This window comes from Bos taurus, chromosome 11 (genome assembly GCF_002263795.3).
Source record: "Bos taurus isolate L1 Dominette 01449 registration number 42190680 breed Hereford chromosome 11, ARS-UCD2.0, whole genome shotgun sequence".
Classification (NCBI taxonomy): domain Eukaryota; kingdom Metazoa; phylum Chordata; class Mammalia; order Artiodactyla; family Bovidae; genus Bos; species Bos taurus.
Window position 1 is genome coordinate 94,121,201 of NC_037338.1, and position 15,767 is coordinate 94,136,967.

The window sequence follows — 15,767 nt, forward strand, 5'->3', positions numbered from 1 at the left end:
CCTGGAAAATCCCATGGACAGAGGAGCCTGGTAGGCTGCAGTCCATGGGGTCGCTAAGAGTCAGACACGACTGAGTGACTTCACTTTCACTTCTCACTTTCATGCATTGGAGAAGGAAATGGCAACCCACTCCAGTGTTCTTGCCTGGACAATCCCAGGGATGGGGGAACCTGGTGGGCTGCCATCTATGGGGTTGCACAAAGTCGGACTTGACTGAAGCGACTCAGCAGCAGCAGCAGCTGCTATCTTACTATTAGTAACATTTTTAAAAACATGGGAAAAAGACTAATTAAGCATGAAAACCTTACCTAAAGGACAAGTTCTAAAAAAGATGGAGATTCCTTTATCTGATGCTGAGTGTTGTGGAACAAGGCCCAGATGTGTCACATGGGAAAAGCATTGCCATCTAAATGAAAGCTTTTGACTTTGCTTCTAACCAGTTAAATTACAACCGTTACCTTGAACAAATTATACCATCTCTCTAAGCCTCAGTTTCCTAATCTGTGAAACAGATATGTGAGTATTAAGTTTGATGTTGAGTTCCCTCAACATCAGATTTTAACACAGTATAATAGGTACTGTTAAAATGTAAAACTGCTGTGGGAACAGAAATGAGGCGGGCAGTGCTTTTGACTCTGGGGAGAGACTGGGCAGGCTTCTTGGAAAAGGAGGGTTATTAGGTCAAGAATGATTATTTGGAGTTGACTGAGTACTGAAGCAAGGGAAGCACTTTAGGAAGAAGATCCTGTGAGGGCAGACACCTCAAGGGATTAAAATATATATCCTCATCCAAGACATATCCTCCTTGACTATATTTCTTAATTCTTCAACATGTTTCCATAGTTTTCTTTACCCTAAATCAGTACCTATTAACTTGTTCAATATCCCTCTGTTCTCTACCAAATTATAAATTGCTTTTGGGAAAGAATCTAATTTTTCTTGTTTAGCATATTTTGTTATTTAGAAACTAGAAACTTGGGAAATATTCATTGCCTGAATGAAGCAGGACTGCATTTTTAAAAGTTTTCAGACGTACATTTGAAGCATCTCTATGCTACACTATGCATTTAGATAAGGTCCTATGAAATGTAGAGCCTTTAAACAAGCAAATCAGCTTAAATAGAGAGCAGCAAGGAGTCCAGGGTTTGAGCTTTAATTAAACCCGATTAAATGACCCTACAACTCTTGGGGTTGCTATTTCATTATCTGTTTAACAGTTTTGATAACTGCTAAGTTTTTTTCCAACTATAGTATTCAGAGATTGTGTAGTTTTTGCTGCCAGGTGCTTAGCCAGATGTTAGCTTTTGAGGGAAAAATAGTGCTTGGCATATGGTGTATTGCTCAATAAATATGTGTTCAGTTAAAAATCCAAAACATAGATCTGGACCTCTTCTTTAATAAACAAATTCTCAGAATTTTTACCTCTGAGGTATATAAGATGAGCATACTGTGAGAGCAACTTTTTTAAAGAGTGAGTTTTGTTTATTGGCTAAAGCTGAGTGTGCTGCTGCATAGTGTTATATTATTTGTTCTGTGGTTGTTTTGGCGACCAAATGGGAACATTCCCACAAAATATGCAGAACCAGATTTTTAAATGACAGATGAGTTTGAATTTTATTCCATGAGTCAATAATTGAATGGATTTTCGTAAATGACACATTTTTTTCTGCTCCTTGCTGGAAATTTTTGGCCTGAAACTTCTTTATTGATAATGTTCATTTTGAGTTGGGTTCTAAGAAACTGTGGGATGGGATTATTGAGTTTTTAATAGACCTCTGATTTCGTGCCTCATACAGTATTTCCCTGCTCTAAAATTTATGCTTGCCCTGAATTTATTTTTCTTTGGGGTTAATATGAAATTTTGTTTCTTAAAACAGGTTGTTAGTACAAGTATCAGCAGTGTTAGGGAAAACCTTACTGTCCTGCATGCATGTTTGTTGTCCTAAGTGCTTTCAATTTCATTTGTTTGTGCAGCTTTACAAAGAAAAGGATAGACAGTAAGTTTAGTACTTTTTATGTTCTCTAAAAAGAATAGAGTTACCAGAATGTCGAAGAAATCAGTGTAGATAGCCAGAGTTATTCTCAAGGAAATGTTTTATTTGTTTATTTTTTTGAAATGTGATCTACCTTGGCCCTTATATATGGAATAAATTCCCTTATATATGGAATAAAAAAGGCTAACCTGTAAGTAGTGAAAGTCTTTGGAAAATATTTTGAAAGTTTGTTTTGTTTGTTTTAATTTAAGTTTTTCCATATGTAATTTGTAAAACTTAGAACATAATTGAATATCTAGCAGACATTCTATATGAGTATCTTTATGGTTTTTGTTTTTCAGGCATTTTTAAAATATTTAATCATTCATGAGTTGAGCTTCATTCTTGAGTCATGGATGACAAGGCTTCTGTTGGAAAAATCAGTGTCTCCTCAGACTCTGTGTCTACTCTTAATAGTGAAGATTTTGTCTTGGTTTCCAGGCAAGGAGATGAGACACCATCTACAAATAATGGAAGTGATGATGAGAAAACAGGACTCAAGGTAATACTCCATAACCTAAGTTCCTTTTGCTTAGCCTTGCTAAGTCATTGCAAAACCTGGCCTTAATAGGAAGGTATATGGAGTGATAGTGAGAACATAGAAATAATATCTTTCTTTTAATGCTAAAGAGTTTTATTTACAAATATATCTGATTAGGGATTTTCAATTTGATTAGCTTCTAAATCTGTTATCTCTAACTGTGTGAAAACTACTGATCATAGTATAAGCATTTGTTATTTTAGTTTTGTTTTCGTGTTACCATTGAGTTAGAGGTGATTCTTTGGGGCCTTTTATATGTAGTGTAAAGGCAGTGGCAGGTCAGCACTGCTATTTATAAAAATAAGTTTTAGAATTACTAAAACAGGACTTAAAATTCCTAGCTTTTGGCCATTTCTGTTTGTTTTCTCAGCAAAATAGATCACTGTTACATCTTCTTCCATACTCTGTTACTGTTTCTGCTCTTTTTGGATATAAATAAAAACAGATTACCTGTTAATGTCATTTAAAATGTAAGTAGCTTTAAAAATACTTTGATTTCTGTTTGTTTTTTATACCACAAGTATTTATTGAGTATTGACTTTGTGCCAAGTACTGTTCTAAATACTAGACATACAGTAGCAAATAAGACAGGCAAGGTCCTCTGCTCTCCTAGAGCTTTTAATCGAATGTGGGAAACAGACCTTAAGCAAATAGGAAAGTGAATGTTAAGTAAATTTAGGTGGTTTGAAGAAAATCAAAGCAGAATACATTGGTAAAGCGTGAGTGGCAGGTATACTATTTTAGAGAATGTCTTGAAATGACATTTGAGCTGAGATCTGAATGAAGTGAGAAAGAACTTGTTCATGGAGAAATGTGAAGAAAGAGTTTTCTACAGGGAACAGAAAATAAAAAAGATCCTAAGGAAGACCACCCTTTTTAGGACAGAGTGAGTAAAGTAAATAAAAGTGCTAAAGTGTGAGATACATGTGTGTAGGAACTGGATCCTGTAGAACTTTGTAGAGCTTAGGAATTTGGACTGAGAGAGATAGCATGGATGGCGTGAGCTCTGGGCCCATTCCCCAGCGAAATTGGTAACACTTTTTTTTTTTTTAATTAATGTCTGGAAATGTTCTAAAGGCCATGCAGCAATTAAACATTTATTCAAAGTGTTTTTACTAAACTTTGGGAAAGAATCTGTGGTATTTGAACCAAGACTTGTTTTTCCGTCTCCTCTCCTACCTGAGGGCTGCTCTGGTGGCTCAGATGGTAAAGAATCTGCCTGCAGTGCAGGAGACCCGAATTCAATTCCTGGGTCTGGAAGATCCTCTGGAGAAGGCATCGGCTACCCACTCTAATATTCTTGCCTGGATAATTCCACAGACAGAGAAGTCTGGTTGGCTACAGTCCATGGGCTTGCAAAGAGTCAGACAGGACTGAGCAACTAACACTTCTCCCAACTGAGCAAGATGGTAACTCCATTCTAGATTGGTACTATCAAGAAAATAGGGTTTCCTTTCCCCACAGTTCAGACAAAGAGTCAGACACAACTGAGCGACTAACACTTCGCCCAACTGAGCAAGATGGTAACTCCATTCTAGATTGGTACTATCAAGAAAATAGGGTTTCCTTTCCCCACAGTTCCCCTGGAGTAGGGCTGTCTTCCAGGGAAGAGCAGTATGAGAGCATTCCTCATCCTGCCTCTATCTGCCTTTTGCTGGTCAATTGTGGCTGAGTGGTAATGGCTGCCTTCTTTTGCCCACACCTTGCTTCTGGGATGAAAACTCTACTTAGGGCACAGTGCTGCTGAGAACACTGAGAGCCCAGTTGCCCTTAACCTGGCTCTGGCATGTAAGGTAGTGGTTCCATATAATGGAATAGTGGCAAGTTAAGAACACCAGAGACTACTGTACTACCTCCCACACCTACCAAATACTCATCCTTTGGAAATGGAGTGTTGCTCAGAAGTATGCCATTGTCCACACTCCCAAATTCATAGCTATAGCTCAGAGATTTTGCCTGCAATGAGGAATGGGCCACAACACAGCTCGTAATCTCTGCCCAAAGGAGCTGACTTTGTTTACAACAGAGTGTAGAGAAGTTCAAGCCTAAGGGTACTCAAAAACAGTGGAGGTGGTAGTGAAAAGTAATTGGGAGGAGATTGTTCGATTAATTGGACATACAGTTTTAACTACAGGCTTGCTGGGAGGAGACCACCTATGATAGGGAGGGCCAGATCTCAACCACTGACCTCTAGAACTCTCCCATCAAAGTAACCTAATTTCATTGGTTTATTCTGTGGAGCAGTTTATTGCCTGAGAGGATTGTTGAGAATTATAGAGCAAATCAGCCACAGTTAGTGGAGCTTAATGTCTACATGCAGTCATAGAGACAGAGCATCTTACCAGAGCTGCTACCCCAGGATGAATGAGGGCAAATCACCCCAGAGGAGCAGCATCAAAGGTTTAACACCGTGGGAATTAGGGGAATAAAATATACTAAAATAAGTCAGCCAGTCACTAAATAAACAAGCATAAAAAAAATAACAAGTCTTAGAGCATGGAAACCAGTACCAAGAACTGGAACAACATATTTTCTAGAATAATCTAGTTTCCAACACAGAATTGTGAGACATGCAAAGAAAATATTACCCATACATCACTTTTAAAAGGCAGAGTGACATGTTGGATCTAATATGCAAACTCTGAAAGTAGCCATTATTAGAATGTTCGATGAACATCCTAAGGAAACCGTGCTTAAAGAAATAAAGTATGATGGCAATGGCAAATCAAATAGAAAATATCATGAAGAAGATAATAAATTACAAATTGAAAAGAACCAAATGGAAATTCTGAAATGGAAGAAAACAATAAGTGAAATGAAGACGTCACTAGAGAAGCCCAACGATAAATTTAAACTGGCAAAAGGAAGACTTAATGGAGAGAAATGTTATCAAAATGGCAGTACAAGAGTTTCTACCATCCTGCCCTCGAAGAACACCAGTGTAGACACTAACGGATGCACATGCCTTCATGGACATTCAGGAATCCAAGGGAGAAGTTCCCACACATTGTTGGGGCAAAAGCATCCAAGATTGGACCCCCTGAAGATGATGAACAGTTTGATTTTATGTGTCACTTCACCCCCACTTGGGTGGCACAGCTCAGTGCCAGCGGATAGTCAGCTCATGATTTCTTCCATGGGGGAAAGTGAGAGTGTGTGATGGAGCACCTGACTTCCCTGGCTTTGTGAGACACACCGAAAAGGCCCATTTCTTTCTCACATCATCCAAAATACTCAGTCATAAACTATACAACCTGGGAATCGACAGCTGTACTGGAAGAACAGCAGCCAGGGTTGGGAATGGAACATATCAAAGGGGCATGGATGCCACTAACTGCTTTGGGGACTCTATCAGGAGACCCACCCATGAGCCATGGGGGTTGACTCCTGTACAAGTTCTCCAACTGGCTCATGGGCACCGCTAAACTCCACACACCTCACTCAAACATGTCCTTACCCTGTGACTGCCTCCCTGAGCAGCCCTGAAGGCAAGAATGGTAAGTGTGAGTCTTTGCAAGTAGCTAGTGAGCACATGCCAAAAGTCAACCAGATTATGCAGGATTGGAAGAACCTACACACTGGAGCATTCATCATCTTAGGGAAAACAAATGCAGTAGAGAGCATCAACAGACGGATCACACAGAAGAAAATACTGTGTAGTACAAGACAGATTGCTTGAAACTATCTGTCTGAAAACAGATAAAATGAAAACAGTGAGTGAAGAAAACCTGTGTGAAGTGTCGCATTATCACTAAAATCATCAACTTATGCATCACTGGAGTCTCAGAAGGACAAGAAAGGGAGAAATGTGCAGAAAGCTTCTTTAGAGACATAATGATTGAAAATTTCCAAAATTCAGGGAGAGGTTTGGATATCTGAATTCATGAAGTTTATAGGCTCCCCCCATATATCAACCCCAAGTGCCTCTCCAAGATACATTACAATAAGGCTTTAAAATTAAAGCCAGGGACTTCCTTGGTGGTCCAGCTGTTAGGATGCTGTTCTTCCAATGCAGGGGGCCTGGGTTCGATTCCTAGTCAGGGAACTAGACCTCACATGCTGCAACTAAAGATCCTTCATGCCACAACTAAGACCCCGTGTAACCAAATAAATATTTTTAAAAAGAAAAAAGTTTAAAGCAACTAGAAGAAAAAAAGCTTCTTGTATTATAAAGGAAATAGCCCAGCACCATCACCACTAATAAGGTTTTTAGCATATTTATCTGCAGAAACCTTGCAAGCTAGAAGAGAATGGGATGATACACTCAAGGAAATAAGCTGCCAACCAAGAATACTTTAGTTAACAAAACTGTCCTTCAGAAATAAAGGAAAGGTAATTCCCTAATGCTCTGATGACTAGGATTTCATGCTTTCACTGTCCAGGGTGCAGATTCAGTCCCTAAGTTGGGGAGCTTCGATTGTGCAAGCCACATATCATGGCCAAAAAAAAAAAAGAGGAGAAGGATGACAGGTTTCCCCCCTATCTGAAAGTAGGATGTTCCTATGAAACTTTGTAAGCTGAAATGGCATATAGAGAAGGCAATGGCACCCCACTCCAGTACTCTTGCCTGGAAAATTCCATGGATGGAGGAGCCTGGTAGGCTGCAGTCCACGGGGTCGCTAAGAGTCGGACACAACTGAGCAACTTCACTTTCACTTTTCACGTTCATGCATTGGAGAAGGAAATGGCAACCCACTCCAGTGTTCCTGCCTGGAGAATCCCAGGGACGGGGGAGCCTGGTGGGCTGCCGTCTATGGGGTCACACAGAGTCGGACACGACTGAAGTTGACTTAGCATAGCATAGAGTATCCCCTGCTTTCTAAAAGTTTGTGTTTTACCACTTTTCTTATATAAAGGGTCTACACTAGTACAGTAGTTGCTTTTTTCATAAAAGCAAAAGTCATCTTCAGATTTCTTTCAGTTAGCAAAAACAGGTACTAATGTAGGCCTTCTAAGAAAGCAAAGTGGCATAATTCAAAGTTTTGGTAAGTAGGAGATACTTGTAATGGAGAGAGTTGATCATTATACCTTAATAAGGTGCTAAACGGAGTTCTTCAATCTGAAATGAAAGGACACTAGTTAGTAATATGAACATATAAAATACACTGGAAAAGGTAAGTATATGCTCAAAATCAGTATAGTCTTAATACTGTAATGTGGGGTGTTGATTAAGTAAATCTAGATTAAAAGTTAAAGGACAAAGGTATTAAAAATAGCTTAGCTACAATGCATACATAATGTAGAAATTTAAATTGTGCTATCAAAACCAATGTTTGGGGAAGTAAAAGGTAGAGCTTTGTATGGGATTAAAGTTAGGTTGTTGCCAATGTAAAATATAATTTTATATCCTGTAAAATGTTATATGTAAGTCTCATGGTAATTACAAATTAATAACCCACAATAAACACAAAAAAGATTAAAAGAAGGGATACCACTCTAGAAAGTATACCACTATAGAAAATCATGAATTCACAAGGGAAGATAACGAGAAGAAGAAAGGAATAAGGGACCTATAAAACAGCCAGAAAACAATAACATAATATTAGTAAGTTCTTATTTATCAGTAGTTATTTTAAATGCAAATGAATTAAATTCTCCAATCAAGTGACAATATCAGAATGTATTAAAAACAAGAAAAAGACCACACTGTATGCTACCTATAAGAGACTCATTTCAGCTTTAAGGACACACATAGACTTATCCATGTATCATGTAAAGAGATGAAAAGTTATTCCATGCAAATGGAAAGAAAAGCACCATTTCAAAACAAGTATATGTTAGGTCGCAAAACATACCTTAGCAAGATTAACAAGACTGAAATCATACCAGTTATCTTTTCTGACTACAGTGGTATACAATTAAAAATCAACAAAATGGGGAAAACTTGAAAATCTACAAATATGTGGAAATTAAACAACATACTTCTAACCAACCAGGGGTTGGTCAGAAAATACATGCAACCACTCAAAAAATAAAAGGGAAATCAGAAAACATCATGAAAGAAACAAATACGGAAACACAACATATTCCACATTCCATGACTTTTGTGTGGAATCTAAAAAAGCCAAACTGTAGAAACTGAGTAAAATGGCTTTGCCCAGAGGTGGGCATTGGTGATGGAAGAAAAGGAGAATTTGGTCAGAGATTACAGACATCCTCCCCTCCATAAATAGAAGCACGAACTATATACTTCATTTATATATAATTTTTAAAAATGCAAAGCTAATCTTCAAAATAAAAAGTGGGACAGTGATTGCCTGGGGGAGGGACAATGAGACGGGGAAGAAGAGTAAGAACCCAAAGGTGCACCGCTACAGTGGTGTGCGTGCATGTGTGTGTGTATGTGTGTTTACACATACATATGCGTATATATATAATGTTAAAGGAGTGTCAGTGCTACATTAGGAAGTTATTGTCTAAATAAAACAGTAAAAGAATAAAGGAACAAAAAATATATGAGACAGATAAATAAAAAGTAAAGCAACACACCTAAATTGAACTCTTATTAGTTATATCAATAATAACATTAAATGTGAATGGATTAGCAATATGATCAAAAAGGAGGAATTGTCAGCATTGGATAAAACATCCTGGAGACCATCTTAGATTCAAAGATACAGATAGATTTAAATAGATGGGAAAAGTTGATGTTAACAGCAATCAAAGAAATGATTACAGTGATGTTAGGCAATATAGACTCTAAAACAATGTTACTAGAGATGAACACTTTATAATCTTATAAGGGTCAGTCCACCAGGAAGGTCTGACAATGTATACCCAATAAAGGAACTCCAAAATACATGAAAGCCTTAGATTTTACAGAGATGTGTTTTGGAACTGAGATTTCCTTTATAAAGCACCCTCAGGAGATACATCCTAAAAAGGATATTACTTGAAATATAGTTAACTGCTTACAGTCACAGGAAGAAAATAAGACACAGAAGCGTCTATGTCTTAACTGATTTGGAGGTGAGTCTTGTTGAGAATTTGTACCCATAGGCTAACCTTCATGTATATTTGGGGCTTGAATTTACACTACCTTCATGTTCCTAGGTTAAGAATTCCTTTTGGGCACCTGACAGGATCAATTGTAAAACTGTGGAGGGACTTGCTTACTACCCAGGCTGCATAGTATTCCCACAGATAACTATGATAAAGAATAGTGCACAATTCAGAATTTACAAAGGACAATTCATCACAAGCAAGAGTTAGCAAACCAAAACTGGCATTTGAATTATTACCTGTAACCTTAAGGTGGGCATGATTAAAATGACTAAACATTTAAAGAAAATTTTGGAAACATTGGAAAAGGACAAAATTACAAAAGATTTTAATATTCCAAGCAAACTAAAAATAGAACTTCTACAAATGAAAATTAGACTCAGTGAAATTAAAGGTGCAACAGATACGTTACCCACAAAATTCTGAGAAAATTACAGAAAATAGAATTGAAAGATGGCAAAATAAGAAAAAGCAATTAAGAAATATGGAGACTGGGATACGAAGGACCAGCAACTACCTAAGTGTTCCTTAAGAATAGAATGAGGGGGAAAAAAAAAAGAATGAGGGAGGGGGAATTCCCTGGTGGTCCAGTGGTTAGGGCTGCACTTCCATTGCAGGGGTCATGGGTTCTTTTCCTGGTTAGGAAACTGAGATCCTGCACACTGTGCAGTGTGACCAAAAATAGAATGAGGGAAAGGAAATTAACGTAACAGTGGAATATTTTCCAAAAGTGATGATATATAAACTCACAGCTTAGAAAATCAGAATGAATCCCAACCAGTATGACAGTGTTTGGCCACCTGATGCGAAGAGCTGACTCATTTATTTGAAAAGACCCTGATGCTGGGAAAGATTGAGGGCAGGAGGAGAAGGGAACGACAGAGGATGAGATGGTTGGATGGCATCGCCAACTCAATGGACGTGAGTTTGGGTAAACTCCAGGAGTGGGTGATGGTCAGGGAGGCCTGGCGTGCTGCAGTCCATGGGGTCGCAAAGAGTCGGACACGACTGAGCGACTGAACTGAACTGATAACAGTAAAACTGCAGAACATTAGAGCCGAAGAGTAGGTCTTAAAAGGCTGAATGAGAAGATGAATAGGACCTAGTTCATGTCCTCAAGGTGGTTGCAGCTTAGGGTAGATGACAGTGGTTAAAAATGTTCCGATCGTTTCTACTAGTCTTTGTAACAAATAACTCAAAAATCAGTGGCTTGAAAAACAATTTATTCTCATGATTTTTTGGGTTGACTGGGTGTTTTGCTGGCCTTATTTGGCTTCCCTGGTGGCCCAGATAGTAAAGAATCCGCCTGCAATGTGGGAGACCTGGGTTCGATCCCTGGGTTGGGAAGATCCCCTGGAGGAGGGCATGGCAACCCATTCCAGTATTCTTGCCTGGAGAATCCCATGGACAAAAGAGTCTGGTGGGTTACAGTCTGTGGGTCACAAAGAAGTTGGACACGACTGAGCGACTAAGCACAACACAGCACATTTGGATTAATGTGACTTCATTCAGCTGGTGTGTTGGCTGGGCGCTGGGCTTGACTGGGTCTCTCTTTCTATGTGGTTTTCAATTTAGGCTTCTTCCCAACAGATGTGAAAGCTGTAAGGCCTCTTTTAAATCTGAAGCTTATAAGTTACATGGTGTCACCTCTACCACATTCTTTTGTGGTAGAAAAGCAAGTCACAAGGCCAGCCCACATTTCATGGGTTTAGAGAACTAGACTGTAGTTTTCGATGAAGGAGGTGAGATTTTGTAGCCATATCTAATTTTCAACATCAGTTTAATTAGGTCAGTACCATGGTATAGGTTAACAGAAGGATGCTATAGAACAAAGCAGGCAGAAAGTTATTCTAGCTTGGGGGAGGAGTCAGGGAAGACTTCTTTAAGAGAATAAGTCCTTTAAAGGAAAGCTGTATGTGATGGTATAGTCATAAAAAAACACAGGTATTTTTCTTTATGAAATTTTCTGACAGCTCACATCAAAATCTGAGAATTTTCCATAAATTCAGAAAATGTTGCATTTCTCTACCTTGTCTTGTGTAGGAATCCTGCACCCTTTACCTCTTAGCCAAAGATACTCTTTTTTTTTTTTTTTAACTTTAAAATGTTGCTTGAGGGTACATTGATGAGCTAGTACTTTTGAGGCAGAAAGTTCAGTTAGATAATTTTTTAAGCTTTTGAATGTTCATAGAGTTTTCTTCTTGAAAAATCCAGCTGACATTTTGGTTGGAAAAGAGTTACCAAACTTTTAGTTAGCAGGTACAAAAGTCACTGCTTACTTAGTATTGCCTGAATTTATCTTCTGACTCAGTTTCTGAAATTGTCTTAGAGTCAGTTGATCATGTCCTCTGAAATGCAGATCTTTTATTCAAGCAAAGTTACTAAACCATGAACACACAGTTTAATTAAGGGGATCAGAGTGGTGGTTGGATAGACACGGAAGTAAATATGTCGCCATGACAAAATTCATCAAGTGCTAGAATATAGACATAAGCAGAGTTATATGAGAACGTAATTGTTACCTGAAGAAGAAGAAAAAGTTTTTCATAGAGTAGTTAACAATTCAGCAGAGCCTTAAAGAGTGTTTAACAGTTTCTCAAAGAAGAGAGTCTGTGGCATGTGGAAAGATCAAGAAGCATGAAGAGTTTGGAGTTAGGGCCACTGCATGCAGTAGAATTGAATGTGCATGCTTTTCTTTTTCTTCCTAGATGCAAATGCAAGTAGCCTTTTTGTCACTTTTTTTTCTCTAATCATAGAAACAATGTATGTTTGATGTAGAAAATTCATACCATATGAAAAGTAAAGCCTAGCCTAGCCTTAATCCTATTATTTAGCACAAACTAAGTAGTTGGGGTCCTTCTTCAGTTGATTTTTAAAGATGAATGCACAAGGTTCTTTTTCCCTTCCTTTTTAAAATTAATGTCAGTAATTCCTAGTGATAATACTAGTTTGTTTTTCTGATCCTTCCTTTATATAGTAAAGTAAAGACATCAGTAATCAGAACAACTGCAGTTTATAAGTGAGGCACAAAGTGATTTAGTGATTCATCCAGGATCACAGAAAGGATGTATCATGAGCAGATTTGAGATGAGTTACTATACTTTTCAGTATCCAAACTGGACTTCTGCTTCTTTTGTGCTTTGCTTTATGACAAGCCTGAGATTTATATACTTGTTTTGAAATGGCTCAGCTGTTACCATGAAGCTGAGCAAAACTACTTGGTTTGAACCGTTTTCATTTGTATTTTTCACTGCAGTATGACACAAGTAGTGGGAACTGTAGATCATCATGAATTTATCTTTAATTTCTGATTTTCTGTGGATTTTTCCAGCACACTTTCATTTCCTAAGCATGCTTTATTGAAGACATAAAATGTCCACTGGAAAAGCATCTCACACTGTGTAAAGTAGTTTTGTATAACTGGCAAAGCGAGTAGAGCCTGGTTGATACTGTTGCAGTGAAGGGAAACAGGAACTATTAAGTTAGAAGTAGAAAATTAAGACCAGGAAAGGACTCTGGATATTGCCTTTGGAACATTTTGTCCATAGGTTCCCTAATGCAGTTTTGCTCTCAAGGAAATACACTTGTAGCCAATTCTGCCACTTAAGTTACTACCTTTATTTGATATTATTTAGAAATGACAGATGTTATTCCATTAATGCTTCTTTTGCACATAGTAGGTGTGTTCTTAGTTTCCTTCAGACCAAAGAAAGTGGAAGAATTATTAAAGTTATTATTTGCTTTTTTTTTTTTAATCTCACCTCCAGTAGGTGGACCAGAGTTTATTCAAAAATAGCTGAAAGTTGAGTAGGGAGATACTTATTGGATGCTTACTAGTTGGCAGGTACTGTGATGTGAGAAATGAGACATTCCCTATAAAAATCACATGATTCAGTGGTTCTGATGTATATAATGAGTGTCCAGAGATCATATCATTGAACCACAGCAGTCTTGTGAGATAGGTATTAACATTCTCATTTTAGAGATGGGGCACTTGTGGCTCCCAGGGATTAATTTGCCCATAGCCACTGGAGATAGTGTCAGAGGCATGTCCCCAACTCAGATTTGTCTTACTGTGGAGCCCAGGTAGGACTCCTGAGTGTAGCTGCATAGGCTATACCCTGTGCACTCCCAGGCTGATACTGTTCACACAGACTGTGATGTGAATGGTGCCCCCTGGAGCTGTGCCACAAGCCAACTCTTGGTCCAGTTTTTTCCTGTACTATATAAGTAGAATTATAAATAAATCATTCACTGAACAGTCTCTGTCCTCGCAAACATCTGTGTCTGTGTTTGACTACTTTATGCTTAAATGTTTTTTTCCTCTCGATTCAGGAATGTTTTAAACAACTCTCCCCTCCTCTACTTAAAGATTACATGGAGATGAACACAAACCAGTACGTGACCGTTAGTTATCTATGTATATCTGCTTTGCTTTCTTATTTTTGTATTTGGGCTAAATTAAGTTAGAAGTGTTTTTTGGACTTCAGATAATTGTGTTTTGTTGTTGTTATTCAGTCGCTATGTCCAGCTCTTTGCAATCCCATCAGCTGCAGCATGCCAGGCTTCCCTGTCCTTCACTGTCTCCCAGAGTTTGCTCAAACCTCATGTCCATTGAGTCAGATGCCATCCAGCCATCTCATCCTCTGTTGTCCCCTTCTCCTTTTGCCCTCAGTCTTTCCCAGCATCAGGGTCTTTTCCAGTGAGTCAGCTGTTCACAACAGGTGGCCAAAGTATTGGAGCTTCAGCATCAGTCCTTCCAATAATATTCAGGGTTGATTTCCTTAGGATTGACTGGTTTGATGTCCTTGCTGTCTAAGGGACTCAAGAATCTTCTCCAGCACCTTAGTTCGAAAGTATCAATTGTTCAGTGCTCAACCTTCTTTATGGTCCAACTCTCACAACTGTACATGACTACTGGAAAAAATAGCTTTGACTGTATGGACCTTTGTAACATGCTATTAGTATTTGGTCCTGCCCAGTATTCTTACAGTAAATGTAAAACCTTAATGACATTCATAATTATAGGAAATGATGATATTTGTTTTTAAGTAGTTAACAAAGCTAAAATAAATCATTCAGATTTGCTTAACTGTCACAAAAACCAAAATTTATAGACCATCCAGATTAGATAAAATAATACTTTGGTTTTTATTTTTGGCATTTATAAAGTTCATTTCATTAAACATGTATTGTAGATACACTTTGTACCTGTCACTACACCAGGCTTTGGGAATATAAAGATAATTTAAGAGAGTCTCTGCTATCTAATAATGCCCAGTCTGGCCAAAGGGGCTCACTAAGCAGATATTCACTAAAATATGTAGCAATGCACGCCCTAAAAAGGGAATGATTAAAGCCCATGTATGAGGCTTAAGGTCTCCCAGAGGAGGTAAACAAATTTAAGCTTGGTGTTTAAGAGTAGAAAGGCAAGCGAGAGGGTTTTCCAGGAAAGGGAACCATCTATGCAAAGCTTCAATGTTAGAAACTTTGTGATGTGTCTTGGGGAATTTGAGTGGCTTGATGTGACTGCTAAGAGATGAGAAGGTAATTAGGGTTGTGAGAAACTCATAGGACATAGAAATGATATTGGGCTTTGTCTTAAGGACATTGAGGAAACTTGGAAGAGGTTAAAAATAGGCAGTGCTTGATGAGAAGTAAAATTTGCAGTTGTAACTTGACTGGCCAAATGAATGATAGATCAGAGAGGAGAAAGAAGGCATGGAAACCACTACCTTTCCAATAGGCTGATGTAAATCCAAAGAGGTTCCTATGCTGGTAACTATGCAGAGACATGGAGGAAAATGCCCAACTGAGCAAGGATCAGTAGGATTTGTGAGTAGCGTGTGAGTGAGAGGGATGAAGGATGACTGTAATCCTTCATTTGGTTGCTGAGTGGATGGATAGTAGTGCAATTCATTGATTAAAAAAAAACAGAGAAGAGGATTAGTTTTGACACAGTAAGTTTGGAGTATCTGCCTGAAGGTGTCTGTCCAGTAGAGGGTGAGGGATTGTAGATGCATATTAGGGGTTGTTTATATATCGTTGGAGTGCATAAAATGGCATTGGGAAATCTGTAAAATGAAGTTATTGCCAAAAACAGAATCCTGGATGAACACCTTTTGAGGGCTGTTGTAGGGAAAAGGAACAGTTGTGTTCTCAAGTTTCATCTTTCATAGAAATCACATTTT

At 38.3% G+C, this 15,767-nt stretch overlaps 1 protein-coding gene and 1 non-coding gene across 8 annotated transcripts in view; both read left to right on the top strand.

The window, feature by feature from the left end:
- The window catches only part of RABGAP1 (RAB GTPase activating protein 1), a 169,299-nt gene that overhangs the window by 24,940 nt on the left and 128,592 nt on the right, over nt 1-15,767 (top strand). For 5 of the 7 annotated variants that reach the window (XM_059891253.1, XM_005213132.3, NM_001191409.2 and 2 more), the window contains one exon: nt 2,336-2,535. The exons of 1 other annotated variant lie outside the window; for it this stretch is intronic. In XM_059891253.1, the coding sequence (XP_059747236.1) occupies nt 2,386-2,535 (150 nt within the window). In that variant the 5' untranslated portion in view covers nt 2,336-2,385. Of the gene's footprint in view, nt 1-2,335; nt 2,536-15,767 lie in introns of those variants that run through there. One more of the 7 variants, XM_010810344.4, reaches the window with a different exon arrangement.
- On the top strand, nt 6,547-6,619 carry TRNAG-UCC (transfer RNA glycine (anticodon UCC)). Its single transcript has one exon. It is a non-coding gene; the product is annotated as a tRNA-Gly (tRNA).